General features: G+C 34.6%; 2 protein-coding genes and 1 long non-coding RNA gene across 4 annotated transcripts; 2 read left to right on the plus strand and 1 right to left on the minus strand.

Annotated features, from left to right (window-relative positions):
* Window positions 1-5,846: 5,846 nt before the first annotated feature.
* On the plus strand, window positions 5,847-8,675 carry LOC126661022 (uncharacterized). Of its 2 annotated transcripts, XR_007635488.2 has the most exons (4): window positions 5,847-6,040; window positions 6,131-6,208; window positions 7,100-7,184; window positions 8,404-8,675. It is a non-coding gene; the product is annotated as an uncharacterized LOC126661022 (long non-coding RNA). The 2 variants fall into 2 exon arrangements; XR_007635489.2 differs by lacking the exon at window positions 7,100-7,184 and having other exon boundaries at window positions 5,849-6,040.
* Window positions 8,676-13,556: 4,881 nt separating this feature from the next.
* Window positions 13,557-15,244, plus strand: LOC126661611 (GDSL esterase/lipase At2g30310-like). The gene is made up of 3 exons (XM_050355463.2): window positions 13,557-14,177; window positions 14,581-14,845; window positions 14,924-15,244. Exons 1-3 carry the CDS (start codon window positions 13,557-13,559, stop codon window positions 15,115-15,117), a joined length of 1,080 nt encoding a protein of 359 aa, XP_050211420.1. The 3' UTR covers window positions 15,118-15,244.
* An 8,535-nt stretch (window positions 15,245-23,779) lies between these two features.
* Window positions 23,780-26,792, minus strand: LOC126660298 (ADP,ATP carrier protein 1, mitochondrial-like). The gene is made up of 4 exons (XM_050353712.1): window positions 26,629-26,792; window positions 25,139-25,614; window positions 24,656-25,027; window positions 23,780-24,301 (listed from the first exon to the last, which is right to left on the minus strand). Exons 2-4 carry the CDS (start codon window positions 25,601-25,603, stop codon window positions 24,005-24,007), a joined length of 1,134 nt encoding a protein of 377 aa, XP_050209669.1. The 5' UTR covers window positions 25,604-25,614; window positions 26,629-26,792; the 3' UTR covers window positions 23,780-24,004.
* Between the last annotated feature and the right edge of the window lie 442 nt (window positions 26,793-27,234).

Raw genomic sequence — 27,234 nt, forward strand, 5'->3', positions numbered from 1 at the left:
GAAAATTTCAAGATGTTCTCGTTCGAGAACCATGGTCTCGTACGAGATCATGCCTAATCTGCTAAGGTCTCGTACGAGACCTTAAGTCTCGAACGTCCAAGGCAATAAAAATCAGGTCTCTTTGAGACCTAATTTAAAAGAGAGTGGTTCAACCCTTTCGGTTGAACCACAAACCGACGAAAAGGATCCGAAAATTATCGGAATTTCATCGAGAATCAAATTAAAATTTTCACGGGGTATTACATTCCCTCCAACTAATTACAAATTCGTCCTCGAATTTAACACGATAAGCAATTAACACCAGAACAACACGTAACACAATTAAAAATCATTAAAGTCATAGAAATCAAGATATCGTACCTCACGGAAAAAGAAAAGGATAGCGATTCCGCATATCCGACTCGGTCTCCCAAGTACACTCCTCTACATAATGATTGCGCCAGAGAACTTTGACCATCGGAATCTCCTTGTTCCGCAATTTACGCACTTCCGTATCCACAATCTCAACTGGCTGTTCTTCATAGGACAGCTCTTGGTCAATCTCAACACTCTGAGGCACAATCACGTGCCAAGGATCAGAAATGCACTTCCTCAACATAGAAACATGAAACACGGGATGTACTAAGGACATGTCTGGCGGCAAAACCAGACGATAAGCCACAGCTCCAATCCTCTCTGAAATCTCGTAAATTTACCTCGGTGCCAACTTTCCCTTGACTCCAAAACAAACCACGCCTTTCATAGGCGAAACCCGAAGGAACACGAAATCACCAATATGAAACTCAATGTCTTTCCTCTTTGGATCAGCATAACTCTTATGCCGACTAAAAGCAGTCTCTAACCTCCGTTTGATCAACGGTACCTTCTCTGAGGTAATCTGAATAATCTCAGCTCCCGAGAGTTTACGCTCTCCGACCTCCTCCCAACAGATAGGAGATCTACACTTGCGCCCGTACAAAGCCTCATACGGCGCCATCTCGATACTCGCGTGATAACTGTTGTTGTAAGAAAACTCAATCAACGATAGATAAGTATCCCAGCTACCCTGAAAATCGAGAACACGCATCCAGAGCATATCCTCCAACGTCTGAATAGTCCTCTCAGACTGACCGTCAGTCTGAGGATGAAAAGCTGTACTGAAATCCAACCGAGAACCCAAGGATTCCTGTAACGCTTTCCAGAACCTCGAAGTAAACACAGAACCTCTGTCTGAAACAATAGAAACCGGTACACCATGCAAACTGACAATCATGTCGATGTACAACTGAGCCAACCTCGAAGCAGTATACGAAACCTTAATCGGAAGGAAATGAGCTGACTTGGTCATACGGTCAACTATCACCCAGATGGAATCGTACCCCTGTCGAGTACGTGGTAAACCAACCACAAAATCCTTAGCAATCCGCTCCCACTTCCACTCTGGAATAGGTAGTGGCTGCAGATAGCCAAAAGGTCCTCTGATGCTCCAGCTTCACCTGCAGGCACGTCAGACGTTTAGAAACATGTTTAGCGACATCCTTCTTCATCCCGCTCCACCAGTGGGTACCCTTAAGATCATGGTACATCTTAGTAGAACCCGGATGAACACAATAAGCAGACTTGTGCGCTTCCTCCAGAATCTGGTCCCTCAAACCATCTGAATCCGGAACACACAATCTCGAACCATGTCTCAGAACACCATCCACAAAAGTAAACTCAGAATTACTGTCCTGCTGAATCTCCTCAATAATCTGTTTCAACTGTGGATCCTCAGCTTGTAAAGCTTTGATCCGATCAATCAAAACAGGTTGCACTTGCAACTGTGCTAACAAACAACCGGCCTGAAAAACCTGAAAACCATAGCCTGAAGCTATCAAACTGTGCCACTCTCTAACCATGTCAGAAATATGAGCCAAACTGCCCGAAGACTTGCGACTCAACGCATCGGCTACCACATTAGCCTTACCAGGATGGTACTGAATAGTACAGTCATAGTCTTTTAGCAATTCTAGCCACCTCCTCGGTCTCAAGTTCAACTCTCTTTGATCAAAGATATACTTCAAACTCTTGTGATTAGTGAAAATCTCACAAGTAGCACCATACAAATAATGTCTTCTGATTTTTAGCCCAAAAACCACAGCTGCCAACTCTAAATCATGAGTAGGGTAATTCACCTCATGCTTCTTCAACTGTCTGGAAGCATAGGCAATCACATGTCCATGTTGCATCAGAACGTAACCCAAACCAATCCGAGACGCATCACAATACACTGTGAAACCGTCAATGCCAGAAGGCAATGCCAAAACAGGAGCTGTAGTCAAAATCTCCTTGAGCTTCTCAAAGCTCGCACTTGTCAGTCCACTCAAACTTAACACCTTTCTGTGTTAGTTTAGTCAACGGTGCAGATATTCTGGAGAAATCTTGCACGAACCGACGATAGTAGCCAGCTAAACCCAGAAAACTCCTAATATCGGTAACTGACCTCGGCCTCTGCCAATCCATAACCGCCTCAATCTTCTTCGGATCAACCTTGATCCCATCTTTCGACACTACGTGTCTTAGAAAGGTAACCTGATCCAACCAGAACTCACATTTTGAGAACTTAGCATACAACTGATGCTCACGCAACGTCTGTAGTATAGTCCTCAAATGATAAGCATGTTCCTCCTCACTACGAGAATAGATCAAAATGTCGTCAATGAATACGATAACAAACTGATCCAAAAACGGCTTGAACACTTTGTTTATCATATCCATAAACGCTGCTGGTGCATTTGTCAAACCAAAGGACATAACCAGAAACTCAAAATGTCCATAACGAGTCCGAAAAGCTGTCTTAGGCACATCTGCATCACGGATCTGAAGCTGATGATACCCAGACCTCAAATCAATTTTGGAAAAACACTTCGCACCCTGCAACTGGTCAAACAAATCATCGATGCGAGGAAGAGGATATATGTACTTGACAGTAGCCTTGTTCAACTGTCTGTAGTCGATACACAGTCGAAAGGAACCGTCTTTCTTCTTAACAAACAGAACTGAGCACCCCACGGAGAAGTACTCGGTCTGATGAACCCGTTATCCAACAACTCTTGTAACTGGTCCTTCAACTCCTTCAGCTCTACAGGAGCCATCCGATACGGCGGTATCAAAATCGGAGCTGTACCAGAAACCACATCAATGCAAAACTCAATATCACGATCAGGTGGTAATCCAGGCAATTCCTCTGGAAACACATCAGTGAACTAATTCACTATCGGAACACTATGCATATCACCACTATCAAACTCCAAATCACGAACCACAACAAGAAAACCCTGGCAACCCTTGCCTAACATCCGCTTCGCCTTGATGGCGGAAATCAGATTCTTAGGTGTCTCTGCCTTCTCTCCCTGAAAGGAAAAAGGTAGATCACCTGGAATCCTAAACTCGACTGACTTCCCTCGACAATCAATAGAAGCATAATGGCGCGACAGCCAATCCATCCCTAAGATGACATCAAAAGAAAGAACGTCAAGCACAATCAAATCAGCACATAATTCTCTACCCTGAATAACCACTGGACAAGAAGGATAAACGACGTCCACTACTACACCTTCAGACATAGGTGTAGACACAGCTAAAGGTTCATTCAAAACAGATGGTGCCATACCCAATTTCCCAGCAAAGCATGTGGACACAAACGAATGGGTTGCACCCGCATCAAATAATACCAAAGCATCAGTAAAAGAAATCGGAATGGTACCTTGCACCACAGCATTTGATGCACGCGCATCCTGAGGAGTAAGAGCAAACACTCTGGCCTGACCCTGTGGCTGCTGCTGCGAACTCTGCCCAGTACCATAACTGTTGGAACCTCTACCACCGTTACCACGGCCACCAAAACCTCTACCACCAGAACCTCGGCCCCGCTGGCCACCAAAAGATGCTGCATGTTGGGATTACCCTACAAACTGTGTAAACGCAGGTCTCTGCTGCTGATAAGATGACTGCGCCACACTGGAGTTAGACATCTGCTGCCCAGATGTCGGACACTCCCTGGAAAAATGACCCGGCTGGCCACAAGAGAAACAACCTCCAGGAGCTAACTGACACTGACCATAGTGCCTGCGTCTGCAATTCTGGCAGAACGGAATGTTCGATCCACCATTGTACCCGCGTCCTGAACCACGGTTACTCCCACTGCTACTGGAGCTGTACGGAGCACTACTAGCACTATGCCTCCCTTTGTTGTGAGTACGGCGACTCCCCTTATTGGCCTGAGAAGAGCCACCGTAGTAGTTCCCACTACCATGCTGCACTGGGGCCTGTTGCCCCCACTAGGAACATCACTCTTTCCCTTCTGATTCTGGAAAGGGTCAGAGATCGTCCCAAACTGAATCAACGAATTCTCCATCCGTCGAGCACTGTTCACTACCCGAGCAAACTCCATGTCTGCCCCTATCAACAAAGGAAGAAATTCCGAGCCTAAACCCCTTATATAGCGGTCGTTCACTCGTCCACGATCACCCTGTAGATATGTAGCAAACCGCCCCAAACGGACAAACTCTGTAGTGTAGTCTGTCATTGATCTATCCCCTTTCTTCAAACTCAGCAGCTTCTCTCTGAAATTCTCAGTAACAGAGAAAGGTAGATAGTAACCTTTGAATCTTGTCACAAAATCAGCCCAAGACAATGTAGCCATCTCTGGCCTGATGTTATCGCGAAACCAGTCCTTAGCTGGACCCTTCAGTGACATCTCCACAAGCATCACTGATTGACGATCAGTAGCTTGAATTCTCTGACTATTGTACTCAAACTCTTCCAAAAAGTCAAGAGCATCCCCAGTACCATCAAAAGAAGTCGGATTCAACTTCGTGTAGGTCATCACCATCTCTCTGTCTGTCGGAATGTGACCGACACCAGCAAGTCCACCCATACCAGCTACAGCACCAGCCTAAGGTTGTTGTTGCTGCGCTAACTGACCCAGTACAGTACACTGATTCTGCAGAAGAGCCTGATTGTTCTGCATCTCGACGATCCCAGCCAAGAAAGTAGTGAAGTCGAACGCCTGCATATTCGGTGCCTGTTGCACCCCTGGTGCTTGCTGCACATTCGGTGCCTGCTGCACATTCGGTGTAATAACCTAAATTTTTGAGGTATTACGTGTAGTGCCACGAGGTATAATCGTAAAGATTAAGAACGAGAAAATCAGATTAGGATTGGATAATAAGGACTTAGACCGAAGAGGGTCTATTGGAATTATCGTAGGATAATAATTTAAATGGAAAATTATTATGCGATAAATTGGATTTAATCGGGACAAAAATAGAATAAGATAAAATAAGTTGGAAAGTCAGAGTTAATAATATTCACGTCAAGGTCCGTGAAATATTATTAATAAATGATCGTCAAGTTTCGTAAGTGTACGAAATCGTTTTAGAAGAAAGTTTGACGATTAGTTAAGAATAAGGGTTAAAGTGCAAATTAACCACTTAAGGGCTAAAGTGGACTTTTAACCACAAACTTCCGAAGGAAGTTATGTTTTACTCTATTTTCTCAAGATAAGAAAATAATATCGATAAATTGGTTATCGATAGTCATTAATATGAAAATTGGACGAAAAAGTGAGAAAAAGTGCAAATTAGCTCAAAATGGAAATTTGAGCGTTTTTGGCCAAAATTGCCAAAATAAATTGTGGAAAAGTGATATTATAAGATATGATACTAATATTATTTATTTGGAAAATAAATAATACGGAATTCATCGAGAATCGAATAATTAAAGGATTAGTGGACTAAATTGGACGAAAGAAAAGTTAGAAAGTGAAGGTTAAGGAGGTGGCAACTTCAAGGACCTAAGTGGACCTTTAACCCAATTATTATCATCAATTATGAATGATTATTCATTCATTCAAAGCAAAATTTGCAGCAAAGGAAGGGAAGAACCCGTAACTCCCTTACCCCAAAATCAATAAATCTTCTAAACCCCATAACTTTCTCAATTTTGATCCGAATTTAGCGATTCTCGCGGCTACGGAACGAGGAAACGATTATCTACAGATCTATGGCTTCAGTTTGAGGTAAGAAAATCAAATTATGGTTAGGTTTTCAGAGTTTTCATTTCGGTTTTGGTTGAGAAATTGAGGTTTTATGGTGTTTGATAATCATAGGTGTTTATTAGCTTCCATGGACCAATTTTGATGATGAATCTTGGAGCTAGACCCTTTGGATTTGAGGCTTCAATCAAGGTGAGGTTGCTGAAATTTAGTGGCTTTTGATTGAGGTATTTGTGTGATGCTTTAGAATATGAATTAGGCATTAAACATGAGCTCTATGTGTTTGAGGAATTGATTATAAGAAATAGTTTGTGTTAAGTGAGTTTGATTGAAATTGTTAAAGGTAAAAGGGGTAATAAGGTTGATGTTAAGAGATGAATTGATAGTGTTAGGCATGAGTTTTATGAGGATAGAGCTGAATATGAATTGTGTTAATTGATGAAAGTTTGATCGAAAATGAGATGATGATTGGTATTGATATGCAATTCTTGTTCAAGTAAGTTTGAACAATTTTAAGTCTTGAATCATGTTTGATGTTAAGGGGTATAGGATGACTGGATTGTGTTGCTTCAGAATGTGTGTATCGATGAAATTTCATAGGCCTCGTTGCGTAATAAGTTTACGTAAACTAGTTATCGTTTTGCAGAAAATGTCTTGCAAAACAGCGATATTGCAAAGGCAATATCTCGGGCTGTATAAGTCCAAATCAAGTTATGTTTGTTGATACGGAAACTTTAGGATGTTAACTATAATTGTCTAAGTTTGAGTTTTTGTTGAATCGGACTCTAGGATGTTCATTTTGGACAGAACATTTTGTTGTGCAGTCTGCCCTGCACTTGTAAACAGCTCCAAGGAAATAACTTATGAGCTTGTTTTCGACACCTTCGGGTGCGTTTCATGGTCCGAGACCTAAACGAAAGTTGTAGGCGACGTTCTAAACTTTAAGAATGTCAATTTCGTTTAGGGGTCGGACTATTTTAAGTAAGCAGTTTCGATAGCCGAAGTTGGCTAGAAACATAATTTTTGGTTAAGTTAATAATAGTTAGAATTTTATTAATTCTTGCTATTATTATATTTGCGTAGATCGGACGAGCGACTATCGAAAAAGGTATGAGGCAAACGGATCGAGATGTCGTCATAATTATTTGAAGAATTTGGATAGCAAGTGGTGAGTACACTTTAAATTACTCGTTAATATTAATAAAGCTACGTATTTTAATACGAAAAGTTATATGAATATTTATATATTTGAGATGTTTGCTTTTAAAATGTATACGTATGTATGCTTTGAAAATGATGTTTTATCGTAATGTGTTATTTTGATAATAACATAAATGTTAAGGCACCGGGGATGGGTAAAGTAAAATGACATAAATCGAACCAAATATAAATAAGAAAAAATATAGTACATGCCTATATGTACTATTATTCATATATTTATAAAGATACATTGTACGTTCCTACACGTACTTTTAATTATAATGAATACCCATACGTGCGTGTGTTATAGATGTATGCTTGTAGATTATAATGTGCATGTCATGGTCCATAAAGGATCAAGAAAACCCAACATAAATCATCGAAATGATAAACACATGAGATAAGAAAAGTGAACTCTGATGTATTCAATAATAAGAACTGAGATACAAAGTGGAACTCGGTAGAATTATCCCGGGACCTGTATCTCATCCATTCTCGATGATAATCCTCGGAAACTCATACGAAATAAAAAGTAGGTGCGATACATCGAGAATCAATACGAAACAAGATCGAGACACAATGTGAACAAACACTCCTATTAAATGTCAATAGGAATTATATGAATCGACAATCAAGTTCAAAAGACCTGCAGGGTGCAGAGTCCGAATGCAGACACGAAGGTAACTCGGTTGAACTATCTCGGGACCCGTGTCTAAGGAGTAACTCGGTTGAATTATCTCGGGACTCATATCGATCGTTTGGGATTGAGAAATGGTACAAGTAACTCGGTTGAATTATCTCGGGACTGTACCATATGGTTATGGGTAACTCGGTTGAACTATCTCGGGACCCAACCATAAGGATCAAGTCACAAGAGACTTGCCAGTGATTTAATTCGATCTAGAATCATGATGATATAAACTAAAATTTAGAATTCGGTCGAAAAACTAAAGCAACAAAACGAGAAAAGAAAAATATCAAATTATAACAAGAAACAAAGATGGATATACTATGAAACGTTTATGAAGAATGAAATTAAATCAAGAATATACATAATATGATTTGAAAAGAATATTTTCTATATAAAGATGAATTTTCAGCGGTTTTAACACTTTATGTGGTATTGCGTGTAATTTAGTGAACTCACTTAGTTTTATACTGACCCCGTTGCTCCTCCCATTTTTCAGGGATAGTATGATATGATTTGAAGAGTCAAGCTTCTGAAGTTTCGGAAGTCATTTGTACAAGAAAAAAAAGAAGGTTTTCCTTCTAGCAGTCCGCAGTAGTCTAGATATTTTAACTAGAATTTTGTATAACGCGTTTTTAACTCTGATATTATTTGTAAATGGGGTCACATGTATTTTAATATATGAAATATGTTTTGATTTGCGAAAAATTTACACAGGTTTTTAGGCTTGCTACGGGATTTGGAGCTACCACTCTCATTCCCTAGCGCCGGTCGCGGCTCATAAATTTGGGTCGTGACATTCGGTGCCTGAACACCTGCTGCACCACGTCCTCTAGCTCCACCTCTACCAGCACCAGCTCCTCTGCCTCTACCTCTACCTCTGCCAGCACCTCTACCACGTCCAGCATTGGCCGGAACTGGTGGTACATTCTGATTGACTTCCATGGAAATCGCATCATCAGCCACAGCTTCTTGCTCTGCCGCAGCACGAGTACGAACAACATTGTCCATATCCTAAGGATTGAACAAAAACAATTTAAATAACACGTAATTCATACCCAAGTATGAAACAAAACAAGCAACATATAGGATTTCTCAAGAAATCAACAGCATTAAAATATTCACCCAAGTGAAATAAAATAAACAAATAACAGCATCAATTCAACATATAATGACTGACTCGACGCAATCCTATTGGTGTAGGCATAATATTTTAAAATCAAAAGATGACGTTTTTAAAGACATGACAGAAACCTATATCCGCAGTAGTTCTCAAGACACAACCATACTTAACAGAGTAAACACATAGCAAGCAATTGGCCTTGGTTTGAAACCAAAGCTCTAATACCAAGTTTGTCACGATCCATTTTCATGAATCGCGACCGGCGCTAGGGTATGGGTAATGTAATACCAAAACCCGTAGCTAGCCTTTCATTTAATACATAAACACATAAACCTGCAGAAACCAATGCTCGGGGGCAACCGAGACTTCAGCCTAAATCTAGCAGTTATAATATTCAACAGTTAATATAACATGCTTATCCAATTCCGAGTCTAAAATAGATTATCATAAACCAATGCAAATAATATAACATGCAAAAGCAATATAACCAGTCGAACCCATCCGACAAAATATATAATAATAATAAAGACGTCTAATTACTACTGCGGTCTAAGAATAAAATAGTTTTACAGTTTATCAAAATTAAATGGAACCTCCGAAGAAAAGTAAATGCGGAGATCACCAGACTCTCTCGGATCATAACCCTGGGGAAAATTGGGAAAACAACGGGGTCAGATATATACAGAGATGAGTTTATACCACTATCTACATTTATCAAGTGGAAAGCCTTTAAAACCATTTAAAACAATTAATAACGATATTACGAATAATAGTTGGAATCCTAATCCACAATTCTAAATAGATATCATAGTCCATTAGGTCTTGTCCCGAGAGCTGAGCTAAACCGAGTTACCACTTACCACACTTATACCAGAGTCCCGAGAGCTGAGCTACACCGAGTTACTCTACTTGGTCCCGAGAGCTACGCTCACACCGAGTTACCACATTTCCATATATAACTTACCCCGATCAATACCGATGCGCCCGCAGTCCTAATGATGCCCATTAGGTAGCATGTTCAAACTAAGAGTCATAATATAAAAACAGTTCGAAATATACGTACAGTATATATATTTAATATTAAAATAACAATTTACTTAATAAAGCGGTAAATAGTAAGTACAAACTCACTGCTCGCTAATCCACGTGAACACCAGCAAGCAACTAATCCTGGTTCGCCTCTGGAGCACGAACAATAGACGGGTCTAGACAAGTAAAATAATTATTAAAACAGACCCTAACTCTAGAGAGTACTAGACACCACATAGGACTAGCACAAATTAACACGTCGGATTAAAACAAGCCAGAACACACAAAAATACCCAATAGATAATAAACGTTCAATTAACACAAGTCTATTGAGTTCTCGCTTAAAATCCAATTTATAAATATTATTTAATAATCTTTAAATAATAATTAATTTTCCAAATAGTGGGTTAGCCGAGTTATCATTAACTACCAAGCTAACCTCACTTGTCGGGTGACCCAAGTCTAACCCGACTCAAAACGTTTATCAAATATAAACCCAAGTTTATATTTATAAAATAATTCTATAAAATAATAAACCATTTTAAAAGCGGAACTCAATAACTTCAATTTCAAGTAACCCAAGTTACAACCCAAAAATCTAACCATTTAAAGTTTATAAAAGTTTAGGGACTAAATTGTAGTTTAGCCAATTAGGGACTAAACTGTACTTTAGCCAATTAGGGGCTAAACTGTACTTTAACCAATTTGATACCCGAAATCAAATTCTTTTGTTTATATATAAAACAATATAAGGTTATTTATCAAAACTTAAATAAATTATAAAAACATTTAGGGGCTAAATTGTAATTTAGCCAAAATCGTGTCAAATTGATATACGAATTTAATATAATTACCCGAATAATTATATTAAATTGAATTATAAAAATATCGTTTACAAAATATCAATTGTCAAATATAACGAAATCCAAGTTATTATCAAAATAAAATAACTTGAGGGACTTAACAAATTTGAAACAAATAACATGGAATCAAAGTGGCCATTAAGCCATCTTCTCCATTTAAAATCAAACGAATCCCGCCAAGTTTTAAACAACAGATTCATCAAACAAATCCATACAAATCTATTGAATCCAATTCAATCAACCTTAAATCAAATGGCCTCTACTGCCATTTCAAATAGCAAAACAAAATCATCTCAAACAAAGCCTATGTTTGAGATTTACTAACACTGTAACTAAAATCATGAAGCCTACGGCATAAAATGAGACAATTCAAACTTAAGCAAAGTTTAAATCCATTAACAATGAAGGAAATCATGGATTAAGATCATTTACAACACATAAAACACAACCAAGCATCATTTAGAGATTCAGCAGTAACACCCCAACCAAGAACAGTGAACCACAAATCCAAAACAATAAACCGTACGGCGATTGAAAACGAGGTCGATCACGTACCGTTCAACGAAAACGAGGTGGGGAATCGAAGGTATGAGAGTCTAGAATCTCCGGGATGAAACGAAAACAATTTCGATCTAGAAACGAATACAAACGAATCAATTAACTGAATGTTGTTCATAAGCCTTAAAACTGAATTCAAACCGAACGATACAACGGCGATGGCTCGAACGAAGAAGATAACGTACCGTTTCCGATTCCGAAACTTTAGAATCATAGAGGATCGAGTCTATAATCTCTGGGATCAAATGGTTTTGATTTCGATTCAAAAACGAAGGAGAACGAACTAGAAAACCGAAGCAACGTTTTAAGCCAAAACAGAAAATGAGCGTTGATGAACTCACGATGAACACCAAGGTTTTAAGGACGATTTGCAGCATTAATCTTCAGGGAAATGATTGAAATAAGACGGCTAGGGTTAGTGTGTAGTGTGGGGAATGAATTAGGTTAGAATCTACGTAATTTAAAGGGTCCAAAGCTGTAATATAAGAGGTCAAAAATGCACCCCCTTGACAGCAACATCTGTTCTCGAACGAGAACAACAAATTTCAAGCTGTTCTCGTTCGAGAACCATGGTCTCGTACGAGACCATGCCTAATCTGTTAAGGTCTCGTACGAGACCTTAAGTCTCGAGCGTCCAAGGCAATAAAAATCAGGTCTCTTTGAGACCTGATTTAAAAGAGAGTGGTTCAACCCTTTCGGTTGAACCACAAACCGAACCACTACCGAAAAGGATCCGAAAATTACCGGAATTTCATCGAGAATTAAATTAAAATTTTCATGGGGTATTACAACTGTCGTATGTTTGTTGTGTATATTACTCTCAGATTGTTCGTCGGAAGACGAACAATAAGGTCTCAAACGGCGGCGGTGTCAACGAATTGGCAACTGAAATTTTAAAAAAATAAATTTTCAAATGAGTATGACATTTTTTAATTTTTAATAGAATTTAAATTAATTATATATACATCAAATATGTAAAACAAATTTATTAGAATTAATTAAATTTAGTAAAAAAATAGATTAATATTAATTAGCGTTAAATAAAAAATATTATTTTTTAGATATATATAAATTTTATTATAATATAATTAATCATTTAATTATTTAATTTTAAAATTAGTTTTATTCACCTAAAAATACCAAAACTATGCATTTTGTGTCAGTTATAGCCAAATCTAATTTAAATATTTCAGCTGTCATGCCAGCCAATTGTTTAGTTGGCGGTGACGTGGACGGCGCGGTGTCAGAAAAACCGGTTCGATTCAAAAATGGCTAAAAAAGAAATAGAACATATAAGGTTTGGCTAAATCTGGTGATTTTTAAAGGTTTAGCTATAATTGACACAAGACGTATAGGTTTGATATTTTTTGGTGATTAAGCCTAAAATAAAAGCTCAATTTTTTAATGTCAAAAATGATGTTAGAGGTTGGATATAAAGAATCTTTTGCATTGTTTCTAAACATTTACATTTTGTATAATGAAATTTCAAATAGAATTAGACTATAATTTATTTTTTATTTTTTTAATGATATGTCTCACATATACATTTTCAAAATAAATATGAATAATTAATCTAAAAAAAACTTTTAAACGTTGTAGTAATTAAATTTTCAATGTTTTAATTTCAAAATTATAGTTGAAACCTAATACAAACTTTGAACAGATGTATATGTTCTAGAGATAAAATTTATGTAAAGATGTTTAAACCAATAACAAAAAATGATATATTCTTGTTAAGTTTAATCATAAGGCAATGATTAAAAGTCAGTCATCCTTCAAACTATTTTCAGTTCAACATATCATTTGAAAATTAATATCAAAAGAAATTTTAAAAAATAAAAACTACATACAACAGAAACGTTACTATAAAATAAGTTATTGAAATTTCTTAAAATAGATATAAAACAGGCTGAATAAAAAAAATATTCTAAGTCAAAAACTAAAATAACAAACAATTAACAAATGTTAATTGTAAAGTTTCTAATGCGCCATAAAGAATGGGAAAAAAATGCTTATAAGTAGATAGAAAAATGTATAATTAATATTATATTCATCCTTGAGTCCTTTCAATTTTTCAAAATGGAAACAACCATCAACATCTTTATTTGCTTAGCCATATTTTTATATAGCACTTCCTACTCTATAGCTACAAATAATACTTCTTTACCGAAGTTTCCAGCAGTTTTCTTCTTTGGTGATTCTATATTCGATACCGGTAATAATAACTATATCAAGACAATATTTAGGGCTAATTATCGCCCTTATGGTCAAGATATTAATGGTGGGGTTCCTACGGGTAGATTTTCTAATGGAAAACTTATTCCTGACATGTTGGCTTCTGTTCTTGGAATTAAGGACAGCGTCCCTCCATACTTGGATCCTAATCTTACTGATGATGACCTTATTACTGGTGTTAATTTTGCATCATCTAGTGGCGGATTTGATGAAAGAACGTCTCTCTTAACAAACGTTATTCCTGTTTCGACGCAAGTAAATTATTTCAATGACTACATAACAAGACTTAAAGGAATTGTTGGAGAGAAAAAAGCTATGGAAATAATCAATTCTTCTTTGGTGGTATTAGATGGTGGAACCAATGATTTTAACTTCAATATATTTGACATTCCTGCAAGAAGATTCCAAATGACGGCAACCCAATACATAGATTTTCTATTAAATAAGGAGGAAGATGCTATTAGGGTAAGAACTAAATTATCATTATAAATTATGGACATCCATTTAATTAAAACCAAAATAAATTAAACAGGAATTTTTAAGTTTTATTAAAAAGGAATAATATAATTTGTTAAAATACTTTTAAATTGTTTTTTTTTCTATTTGTAATTAAAATGAAATTAAAACTTTGTATTTTCAAAAATTAAACCAATTTGAACCAAATATAACTATTTTTTCATAATATCAAATTACGCCTATTTGGGGTTTGATTAAGTTATTCGGGTTTGCACATATATTATAGCTTGATTGTTTTTAAATACGAATGAAGTCCAATGATTAGTAAAATTATTGATTAAATATCTTGTTTTTATTATTTTAAACTACTTATTAATATATATCTACTCATAAAATATATATTTGTTACCAGAAATTGTACGATCTTGGAGTGCGATCTTTTATAGTAGCTGGAATTCTTCCTATTGGCTCTTTACCCCTTCAAACAAGTTCAAGATATATTGATCCATTTCAGCTAAAATATAGTTTGGATGAACAAAATAAAATATCTCTGGATTATAATAAGAAGCTCATCAGCCTATTAATTAAATTACAGCAAAGTCTTCCGACATCGAAACTTGTTTATACTGACTTATATTTCACAATATTAGGCATGATCACCCATCCCGCCAAATATGGTACTTATCATGATTAAATTATATAATTTGATTATTTTTGAAAATAAATATTAAAACATATGTTATTTCATTTGATAGGTTTTGAGGAAACAAAGAATGGGTGTTGCGGAAGCCTTATTCTAAAACAAGGTATCTTATGTGATCCGATAACTCCACCATGTAAAGATCCTTCAAAGTATTTATTTTGGGATAGAATTCATCCCACTTCAACAGCTTACGGATACATTATTAATTTTATGGTGCGAAACGTGCTTCCTAAATTTCTCTCCTAGTTAAGGAATGATATGGAAAAAGTATCCAACAAGCAATGACCATAATATATCAAGACTCTATTTCAGTTAGAACAATATAAACTATTGTTACTCGGGAAGTCATAAGTTGTTTGAAACGTACCTCAAATATTATGGTGGAATAGCTCTGAAGGTTATTTATGATTTGATGCAGCCTCTCAAAGTCGGGACTAATTTATTTATTGATGAATTAATTTAGCTAAGGTAGATAATTTATTTTTAAAATTTTTAGGCTAATTGTAGACTATGATGCGCATGTTCTAGTTTAAGTATTTTATTCTATGTCATGTTAGCAGGAATGGTTTCAAACATTTCTTACACTCCTAAGTTATGTAATTAATTTCATATTTGACTTAATGAAAAAACTATTATTATTTCAAAGAACATTCTCTCATATAACTACTATTTTTAATTGGTTTAGATTTTGTTATCACATTAATAGATTTTTTATTAAATTTAGTTTTATTTTTTATTTTGCTCATACATTGTTTTCTTCATTAATAGATCAACGTTCTTGTCTAAGTTTCAACTCATCATTAAGATCTTAAGCTTTAATCAATTAAATGTAGTTAACGTTCTTAAAACAATTACGAATTATTAACTGATACTAGAATGAAGATAGAGAAAAAATGGAGAATTTAAATTATTGTAAAATCAGCTAATCACTCAAAAATACCAACTTTTTTGAGTTGTTTTATTTATGACATAAACCTTTTAGAAGCATAAATTTTGGTCCAATTTTGATAAGTAGATTTCATGTGGTCAAGAAGACATATTCATAAAAATAAAAAAAATGCTTTTCGATTGTATTATTGTAACGACCAGATTCTCGGATCGAAACCGGAGATAGAAAATGGGGGTGGTTGCTTTAAAACCCGTAGCAGACCTTATTTTCACTAAAAAAAATCGCGGGTGATTGATTCACTATCAACATTTTAAATTATTTTAAAATGTTCAGGTTAAAACTGATGATGAAGCGAGGCAACAATAATCATACTCAATTATTGCATCATGAAGTTTCATAAACCATATCTCATCTAACGGCCGGCACATCCATCATACACATAGATGTCGTTCTCATACTTGCGTAGTTTTGCGTATATACATACGTATTATTATCATAATAATATATCAGAGTTTGGACGGCATATTAAACCATAAAAGTAAGACACGACACTACGATATTTATTACAACTCTAGAGTTTAAAAGTCATTGTACTTTGTTATAAACCAGAAGAATTTCCAGAATAAGAACTGAAATTCCAAACGTTAAAATTATTCACCTGAAAAATGGTAAATTTAACGGGGTCAGTTTTATAAACTCAGTGAGTTCGCAAAATCTACTAATAAACATTCAGACGAAATCCTATGCGTCCAAATTTTCGATTCAAATGAAAGCTTATTCCATTAGTTCACGTTTCTATGTGCTGATATATACATATATAATACTAATCAATTTCACAGATTCTCAGTTGTATTTCTTAGTACCTTTTGCCAGACAAATCTGTTTAAACATATTTGAAAGTCCCAAACGTTTCTTACAATACAACAGATTCTGGTCGTACTTTAATATTTTCGCCTTTGAGAACTGTACAGAAGTTATATGACACCGTAATAGAATTCCGTCCCATTAGTCTAGGTCGTCGCCTCGTATTATTCAGGCCATCGCCCGAACTCCATCATGAAAACATGCATACTCGACCTATAGATTAATATCGGTGATCACACAATCCTATTGTTGCTATCACGACCCAAAATCATAGGCCGCGACCGGCTTTAGGGAACGGGAGTGGTAGCTCCAAAACCTGTAGCAAGCCTAAAAACCAACTAAAAACTTTTCACTTTGAAACACACAAAACATATTTTCATACAACTTATTGAAATACGCAGTTTCAAAACCTTAAAAAAATCATATACAATCTTATTATAATACTAATTTTATACAAAATATTGGAAAACCGTTTATCGAAAACTACTGCATCTCTATCGATGGAAATCTTTTTGCCTTTCGTACTTTAAAATATTGAATTCTGGAATAAAGGATGGAAGATCTATCACTTTATAGCAATATATACCTGAAAGAAATAATTTATGAGGGGGTTAGTCGACATTGAGTGAGTTCGCATTTACTTAAGATATTATACAAACAAACCACATATACATATCTCAAGACAATCCAACATTAAATCTGATCGAAACCTTAATCTTAAGAACACTTACTATACTCATACCATATCGTATCAAATCAACTTTAACCTTTAACCCCATCCGTCTGACATCGATAGTAAAGGCAACTGATGACATTGATAGCAAAGCTAACCGATGTATTATGTGATATGACATCGATAGCGAAGCCAACCGACGTGTACTTTTCGTATCACAACTACCTATAATTTATCAAATCAAAACAATTCAAGTGGTACGGTGCCAAGATAATTCCACCGAGTTAACCGCTATCATCGCTTAATCCCAAGCTATGAGTCCCTAACAATTCCACCGAATAAACCTCATATTTATCATGCATAATCCTCCTTCGTATATTACAACCAAAATCATAATGAACTCAAATCGAAACATAATCAAACATATCACATAATCACAGAATATGTAATGCATCCAATATCCTAATAACACAAAACCACAATTAATAAAAATAATACACAAAGTAAATAGCAAACTCACATTGACCGCTAAAATATCCAAAATAAACTCATATCTGTTAACCTCGTTAAGCTCCTTGGTTCGCCAAACTCGTAGTTCGATAATCCATTAAATCTTTAGAATTCAATTCTCCAATTCTAAAACATTAACCAAAGGATTTTCCGAGATTTGAACGGCGAGAAAATTGATCGAAGCACGACAAACTGAACACGTCGTTTTTGGCAGAATTTTGCATCAAAATTATGATATATATTTCGGCCTAATTTCGAAAACAAAGATAGTAAAGTCAAAGAGCACGTCTATAGCTTCGATCTGACATAAAGCACGTCTTGGGATTGAGTGATATCGCCGAAATAAGAAAATGTATTTCGAACTTCTATTTATAAACATATGTTGCATGCCACTTGTCACCGTGCATGTACGCCATGTGCTACCATGCATGCGTGACACTTGTGGCCTTACATGTGTGACATATGTCACCTTGTACGTGTAACACTTGTCACCTTGTAGGTATGCCAAGTGTCTCCTAGTCGTTATTTTCTCTATTTTTAAATTTTTATGTCCAAACTTCTGTTTTTCGACGTTTTAGTTTCGAGATTTTGTCCGAAATTTTTTACTCTTCAATTAAAGATGCATATTAATATATTAATTTATTTTATGTTAGTCTCTACTTCATCAAATACTATTCTACAGGCGTATTTCACCCATATAAACGTTTATCCATTTTTATATAATTATAACTCTAAATATAATTATATCTCATCCTTAAATCATAATTTATTTATCCTTTTAACATATTTAAATTATAAGCTTTTTTTTAATCCCTTTGAAACGCTTTTTAACATATAATAATTTGCAAATTAAATTATTATTTTGCAATAGATAAATTAGACTCACCTCAGTTTAAGTCCAATATATTTAAATTTATTCTTTACCTTTTTGACTCTAACTATCGCAAATTAGAACACATGGTACCCCTTAATAACCATACAAATATGGAGTATTACAGTTGCCCAGTAGAAAGCATTTTCTAATGGATCTCAATCGGTTTCAAGACTATATATGCATCTCCGTGCAAATAAATTTTAAAGTCAATAAAAAATTTAATAATCATGTAAAACAGTTATAAATATTTCTAATACTAATATTCATCAGTAAAAATTGCAAACACTCACAGCACTCGCTTATTCCACAATTAATAATTATGCCTGACAAATATTAAATTCCTTGTTCGTCGTACCCGTGACACGGTTCACCGAATCTAATTAGAATTTAAACATCAATAACTAAATTAAATTCTAACTCTAGAATTTATTTTAGACCGACTCAAATAATCAAATTTGATTCCAACTATCTTCCTTTTATCAAAATATCACATCAAAATACAATAAGTCCTTTACCATTTTACCATTGTGTTTTATTTAAATGAATAAATAAACATAAAACTATAATCCAATTATAAATAGAAAGCTCATATAAACCATCTATATACTATATAGGGTTAGTTACATATAAAATCATCACGTTTATACAAAATTGCAAAAATAACACGACCTTTAAAACGTGGCAATTTAGGGCACCACCTTTCATTTCTTTTCAAAAATAACATGGGCACATTTTTAGTGGCATTTTTGCTGACGTGGCATGACACGTTGCACTCCCATCGGATGTCCAAGTCAGCAAAATTTTATCTAAAATCGTGCTCATGTTGTTTTTGAAAAGAAATGAAAGGTGATGCCCTGAATTGACACGTTTTAAAGATTGTGTTATTTTCAAAAATTCATGTAAAGGTGATGATTTTATATGTAATTAACCCTACTATATAAAAACCAATATAATATATTTCTAAAAATGTTATTTTTAGAAACTAGCTTTTTAAAATGTATCGCTTTCACAATTTGTGTACATTTTAACTCCAAAATGTAATTCTAACTCATCGTGACTACTGTCACGACCCAATGTCCATCTGAAACTCAAGCCGAGACCGACGCTAGGGAATGGGAGTGGTTGCTCCGAAATCCATAGCAAGCCTATCCTTTATAAATTTTCTGCGTTTAAGACATAAAAAGGTTTCCAGACCTCGTTGCATAAATACTTTAAAACCTAGTCTGAAAACGCATTCGTAAACTATGATCATATCTCTAGACATCAGAGCATAATTGTCATTTCACATAATATATTAGCCTTGTCTGAATACAATGCCAACAGTACAAAAATTGGGTCGTAAAACCTTGATTTTATTTCAAGAAATCAGAGCGCAAACATCAATCTCTTATGACGTACCTACTCTGTTTGTAGTACAGTAGTATGCTAAAAAGCAATAAACCAGTGTATCTCTCAAACAACTGGTCAAGTCATTTTAGAAAACACACAACTTTTCAAACATATATCTTATAAAGTAGTTCAAATCAGAGTTTATCAAAATAAGATGAACTATTGTAATTAGAAAGACGGACTTTCCGGTACCTAACTGCTTGCAGTTTTAGAGGTATGGTTAACAATGACTTCCGTAATTATTATGGAAGTGCGACCTCACATCTTGGTAACTTGAAAGGTGAATATTGGGGGGGTCAGAAATATAAATATTTCTGAGTGAGTCTACAAGTTTACAATTGATTATTCAAATTGTATATATAAGAAATCATTTCTATATAAAAAGTATTACCAATTACTCGATCTAGATGAAATCCTAATCCTCAATTTCCTATGCCTTACAACCACAATACATACTTCATAATTTCATGCATAATAGGCCATACCGTTGCCACGATACTGTATTGGATATCTAGGCCAGGAACTCTGCCACCGTCGCCAATTGACTTAACATAATCGCTTCTTACTTTTAGACCAATCACAAGGTAAGTCTAATCTCAGTAGTGGTGATCACACAGTCCTATTAACAACCAATAGGAAACTCGTTCCAATGGATCTTTATTGGTTATGTTATACTAGTGTGATTTGTTATTTAAAACAGTTTAAATATAATTGTCATGATGGCACATTGTGTGGCAAGCCACATTAACAAAAGCGTGTGTCAATTGATAGTTGGACATTATTGAAATGAAATCCGGTGTTTTAGGACAAATTGGATAAAATTGAAAATTTTGAACTTTTGTGAAATTTTCTTCAAAGATTTGGCCTTTTTTGGTTATTTGACCTTTAAAAAATGGTTAGGCTTTTATGAAAATATGAAAGACTAATTTAGACTGCATGTTAAATATAAGAACATATTTAAACCTTTTATATAACAAAAAAATGTCATTTTAAAAAAATGGACACACTTTCAAATTGAAAATAGAAAATAAAGTAAAAATTGATCATTATTTTAAAAGTTTTGGATATAAACGGATCAAAAAGGTCAAAATGTGAAGATAGTTGAATAATTGGGTGCAAATTAAGACTTACAGCATTTATCATGTTTTCCAATTACAAACGGGGGCAGATTCACTTGTTGAACTAGGACTATTTTGTTAAAGACGATTTAATGTTTTTAGATGAAAATTTGTTGTGTGTCAAGATGGCACTTTAGCGGATTTCGGCTTAATTCTTCTCATTTCGATATTATCTTTTTACTTAAATCTTTATTGTTTAATATTTACTTGTTAGCTTAAAATTTTTAAAAGATCATATATTTGCTAGTTATTATGACTTTCATGGATTTATCTTAATTTAAAATCATTATTAATTTTCATCAATGTGATAGATAAATTTCTTTTATACCCTTTCTTATTATCTTGAAAATATAATATAGTTAAATATATTAATAATTTCTAGAAGTAATTTCCCAAAATACATGTTTCGGCATTTTATTTACAACTTTACATTGCAAGTTTTGACTTTTCTTTTTTGACTTTTTTATTTACGAAAAATACCTTTTTTTATTTTTAATTTCAAAAATACCTTTTTCGGTTTTCAATTTCGGTTTTCGGTTTTTTCGGTTCGGTCGACCGAACCGACCGAACCGACCGGCAATTTTTATATAGTGTAAGATTAGTGTATATATAGTGTTAATTTTTATTTTTTATAGATTTTTTTCTGGAATTTTTTATTTTATTTTTTACAGTGTAACAGTAGTGTATATATTTATGGTGTTTATATAGTGTAAAATTAGTGTATATATAGTGTATATATAGTGTATAAGTAGTGTATAAGTAATGTATTTATGGCATTTTATAGTGTTTTTTGTGGTTTATACCATGAAACACTGCAAATCAACCATAAACACTGCAAATACACCATAAACACTGCAAATACACCATAAACACTGTAAATGCACCATAAATATATTAAAAAAGGGCAGAAATACACTATAAATACACTAAAAATACACTAAAACATAAAGATATTATAAAATTATTACAAATGTACCATAAATAAATTTTTTCTTTATAAAATCAGTAGCAATAAACAAATTTATGAATAAGAGAAGATAAAATAAATAATTATATGAATAATAGAACAATTTTATAAACAAAAAATTATAGATCTACAATAATTTATTTACAAAATATTTAAATCATTACAAAAAATCTAAAAAAATACACAAATCTAAAAATGAGTCGAGAAATTCATAGCGCGAATGGAAGATACGAACGGACTAGCGCGAACGGAAAAAGCGAACGAAAAAACGATCGGAAACGACGAGAAATCCGTCGGAAGTAGACGAACGGAAGCGCGACCGGAAAGACGAACGGAAAATACGAACGGAAAAGTAATCGGAGGAGATAAACTGAAAATCAAATGAAAAAAAAATAAGAGAGAACTTTAAGAGAGAAGAGAGAGAAAAAAAATGTGGTTATGTAAAAATTTAACCTAAAATGAGATAAGGTTTTTTTATATAGTAGGTATTTTAGTAAATAAGTTGACGAATTAGGTAGCTTTGGATAAGAGGAAAAGATGTACTAAAATGGTGTAAATATTTTGCCAAAAACAGGTATTTGGAAAATAATCCCTAATATCTGTCAAGCAAATTCTATTAATATTAAGGATAAAAAAATCAGTATTAATAATATAAAAGATATAGGTTTTTTGGACATAAAAAGGGACAAATAAAATAGGACGAAAAGAATATGAATTAATTTTTAGTAATTTTAATATTCTTTCCACTCAAATTTCCTCCATGAACTCGATGGAGGTCTCCACATGAAACAAAACTAAACTCTCTCCCATCTTCCCTCTATTCCCTCCTAAATCCTAGTAAAAGTTGTAGTGCCTCACATCAAACTGATCTGATTGACCCTTTTGTTTAGCCAAAATCATTTTTCTATCTTTCAAATTTTTTCACCGTATGTTAGATAAATAAATTATTTTACCAGTATTAATCCTGACCATTATTATACTTTCAAGAAAAAATATTTAGTCACTAAACTAAAGAATTTATTTATTTTTCGATCATTGAAGTTCAAATTTCTTTCACCGGGAGGTATTCTGACCTCTTTTTGCAAACGTGGCCTATTTTTCTCGTTGGAACTTTCCTTGTCATTTATTTTTGACACATCATCAAGCCATGTCAGCCTAATATTTTATGGATTTTCTTTTACCGTCTCAATGAAGTTGAATAACTGGCAAATTTTGTTCATCTCGTGTGTAGCTTCCCTTAATTCTTCTTTCATCTTCTTAATTCTGCTTCATTTTTTTGTTGTTGCCAATAATTTCATCATATTTCTTTACTTTCATCATTTTTTTATGGTTTGCCAATAAACCTAAAATGAATTTTTTGAAATAATATAGTGATTGTCAGAATCAATTTCAACTAATTATTAGATGAGATAAATAAAAAATATACGATTTACTAGTAATTATGAGTGATGTTTTTCTTTCAGCTTCAATAAAATAAACGAGGTTCTCTAGGCTAGGCGGTCATAGTTACACCTTTTCACTAGGATTTAGAACTAAAACAAAGAGACCAATGGAACAATAAAATTTGAAATTGAAGAAACGAAATCACAATAGATGAATAATAAAATCCATCAAAATATATAACTTTAACATCAAAAAGCAGTAGTGGCGTTGGCCACAACTAATATAAATTACGTTTATGAAATCAAAAATTCCATCGGAATTGTGTTTGGGGTTCCGGGAGCAACTTCCCGCCTACAAAATGAATTATTTGAAGAGAAAATTTCGCCATGCTAAATTCTCAGAAGTCAAAGATTTTCATCACCATCTAAAGCTACTAAATGAGACAACATACGGAGTTTTAGCCCGCTTAAGCACCGCCTGATCCGAACTTCTTTCCCAAGACAATCAGCTGCAACTTGTCGTAACCAGCAAGCACACCAGCACCGGCAATGGCACGGAGAATGTTTGCTCCTGCACCCTTGAAGAGAGACTTGGCACCCTCATTCTTCAAGATCTGAGAGAAGGCATCAAGTGAACTCTTGTACTTGACAGCTTCACCGGAGGTCATCATCATTCTTCTACGAACAGTATCAATGGGGTAGGATGCAAGACCAGCACCATTTGTGATGAGCCAACCAAGGGCAAAGCTAGCAAAGAAACTATCCTGTAATCATCCAGAATAAAGGAGAACAAATGTCAAAAGATGCTCCGGAAAATATTTAACAAATTCAACTGCAAGAAACAAACTCATAATTTTTGTTGATAAAGCAAGATAATCTAGAATTATGATATACATAGGTGACGGACAAACTTAATAAACATGAACATTAGAACGTATAATATGACGAAGAGATCATGCTTTGGGAACAAAATGTAAAACATATATGATGATCCCAACACAAAGATGCTTTTGATCAAAAGCAATACATAAATACAAACATACATACATGTAAATAACTGAAGTACCAATCATGCAGCCACCAAATAAAAAAATAAACGAAGAGAATATTTCGCTAACCTGCAAATCTCCAGTAAGCAAAACAGGCTTCAAAGAGTCGTACATTCCAAAGTACAGACCACGGTAGACAATGATTCCAACACATGAGATGTTAAATCCACGGTAAAGCCCAGCAATACCATCAGATGCTAATGTCTTTCTGTAGACATCAACAAGTCCATTAAATTGCCTCTCACCTCCCTTCTTTGCAGCTTTGGAATCATTGGCCAGACGGGTTCTAGCATAGTCGAGGGAATAGACAAAGAGAAGAGAAGAAGCACCAGCAGCACCACCAGATGCCAAGTTACCAGCAAACCATTTCCAGTAACCATCCCTGTCTTTCTTAAAGTTAAAGAGACTCTTGAAGTAATCTTTAAACGCAAAGTTCAAGGCCTAATGAAGACAAGACACCAGTGAACATCAATCAACATAATATTCCCCAAACATAGAACATATTGAGATAAAATGGAAATCGCATAACAATAAATGGATATGCTTGCTCACCTGAGTTGGGAAGTAACGGATGACATTGGCAGTGTTCCCCCTCCACAATGCAACAACTCCTTCATCTTTCATTGTTCTTGTAAAACAATCACCAATGCCCTTGTAGGGTTCAGAGAGTCTTCCAGTTTTAATCATCTCATCCTGGTTTTGAATGAGGAGCTTAATACGCTCAATTGGAGCAGCAGCTGTTTTAGATACAGCAGCAGAGACACCACCCATGAGGAAATCAATAGCAAAGCCAGCAAGACCTTTTTCAGATGGGGCCTGAACACAAACAGATGATGCAGATGGTACAAAGGACAAATCGGCACGACCCATTGGGTATTGGAAAGCAGCATTGGAGTAGTTTCCATATGCCCGCCTTTGATAAAGAGCAGGCTTTTGGAAAGCAACATCATCCTGGGAGTAAAGGTGCTGACTACCCAACTTCTGCATGATACTTGGATATCGAGTCTGATCAACCATTTTGACTTTGTCTGCCATGAAATAAGCAAATGCCATTAATATCACAGGAGAAACACATAAATTTAAGCCCACTGCCCACATACTAAAAAGAGAGAAACATAAGCACGCCAAGAGAATGTAACAAGTAAAATTAATATAAACCGCACTTCATTGATTTAATTATCGACAACTACTTACTATCACAAAAGTGAATCATATATTGCAACTCTAATACTACTCACACACAACCAATAAAACAGTCCAAGTAAATCTCACTTTGAAACCATTTCAATTTTTGGCCAAACATGAATCCAAACAAATCTTAACAAATAGAAAACATTATGCTGCTTCAGATTTAATTAAAAACAACGCAAAGGTAATTAAGTAACCTTTTCTTAAATTAAAAATAAATTCAAAAACACGGGCACACGACAAGGTTAAAAAAATTAACTTCTATCATAGAACCACCTAAACATGAAAATCCATTTGAAAAATCACAAGTTACAAAAATGAAAAACAATAATAAAACTAAACATATTTAACACTACCCAGTTATTCATTGCAATCACATCAAAGCTATACACTTTATAACAAAAAAAAACTTAATAAATGAAATAATCACTATAGACTAAACCATAACACAGATCGAATATTTCAATTAATTTCATTAAAATAACAAACCAGCTTATTCTAAAAGCTATCAAGAGATCTAAAAAAAACCTTTCAGTTATCGCAAGAGCACTTTTTTATGAATAATAATCAAACCCAAGATATAAACAGATCCACAGATTCATAATCAATAACTAAAGAAATGAACAGATCTAAACATAACAAATCAAAACTCAAGAACAGCAAAGAGACAGATCAGATCCGGCAAATCGAACTGAATTACAATCTATTAGAACAGATCTAACAAATCAAAACCCAATAATCATAGATCAAACAACATAAACTTTTACCTATACAAAACAGATCTAAACAGTAAGAATACAAAATAGAAAAAAAAAACAGATCTGAATGAGAAAATGAGAGAGAGTGATATAAACCTGATTGGGCGGTGGTGATTCACGGAAATTTCTCCGCCTTTGGCTGAGGGCTAAAGGAGGAGAAAGCGGCGACCGGAGAGATTAGTGGAGGAGGAGAGTTGTGAGTTATTCTAAAAAGGCATTGAAATGAGCGAATAGATGTCCCTTTTTATTGGCTCACTCTGCAGTTTTGGTAGTGTAACTTTGCTGACCTGACCTATCATTTTTGTTCGTTGGGTTTCTATCTGCTGCGGTCTGTTTAGATGTGGTGTCGCCTGTACCCGCATTTCTCACCGCTTTTTTTGACTAAAACGCTGCCGTTACATTTGGTTATTAGTGTATCAATATGCGCGTGCGCCTGATCGAATGGGAAACAGATTTGACATTTCAGTGAAGGTTAGTACTCCCTCCGTCCCATTCTAATTGACAAAATATGGAGTTTTTGGTGTCCCATTCTAATTGACAAAACTAACATAACTATAATTTTATTCTTTAATTTTTCATATTTACCCTCATTTAAAACCATGTCTTTTATGGAAAATGATAAGTATTTAATGAAAATTTGACTAATATATACTAATAGCATTAATTAGCTCCATTATCAATAGAAGGGTATATAAATAATTT

Source organism: Mercurialis annua, linkage group LG8 (genome assembly GCF_937616625.2).
Source record: "Mercurialis annua linkage group LG8, ddMerAnnu1.2, whole genome shotgun sequence".
Lineage (NCBI taxonomy): Eukaryota > Viridiplantae > Streptophyta > Magnoliopsida > Malpighiales > Euphorbiaceae > Mercurialis > Mercurialis annua.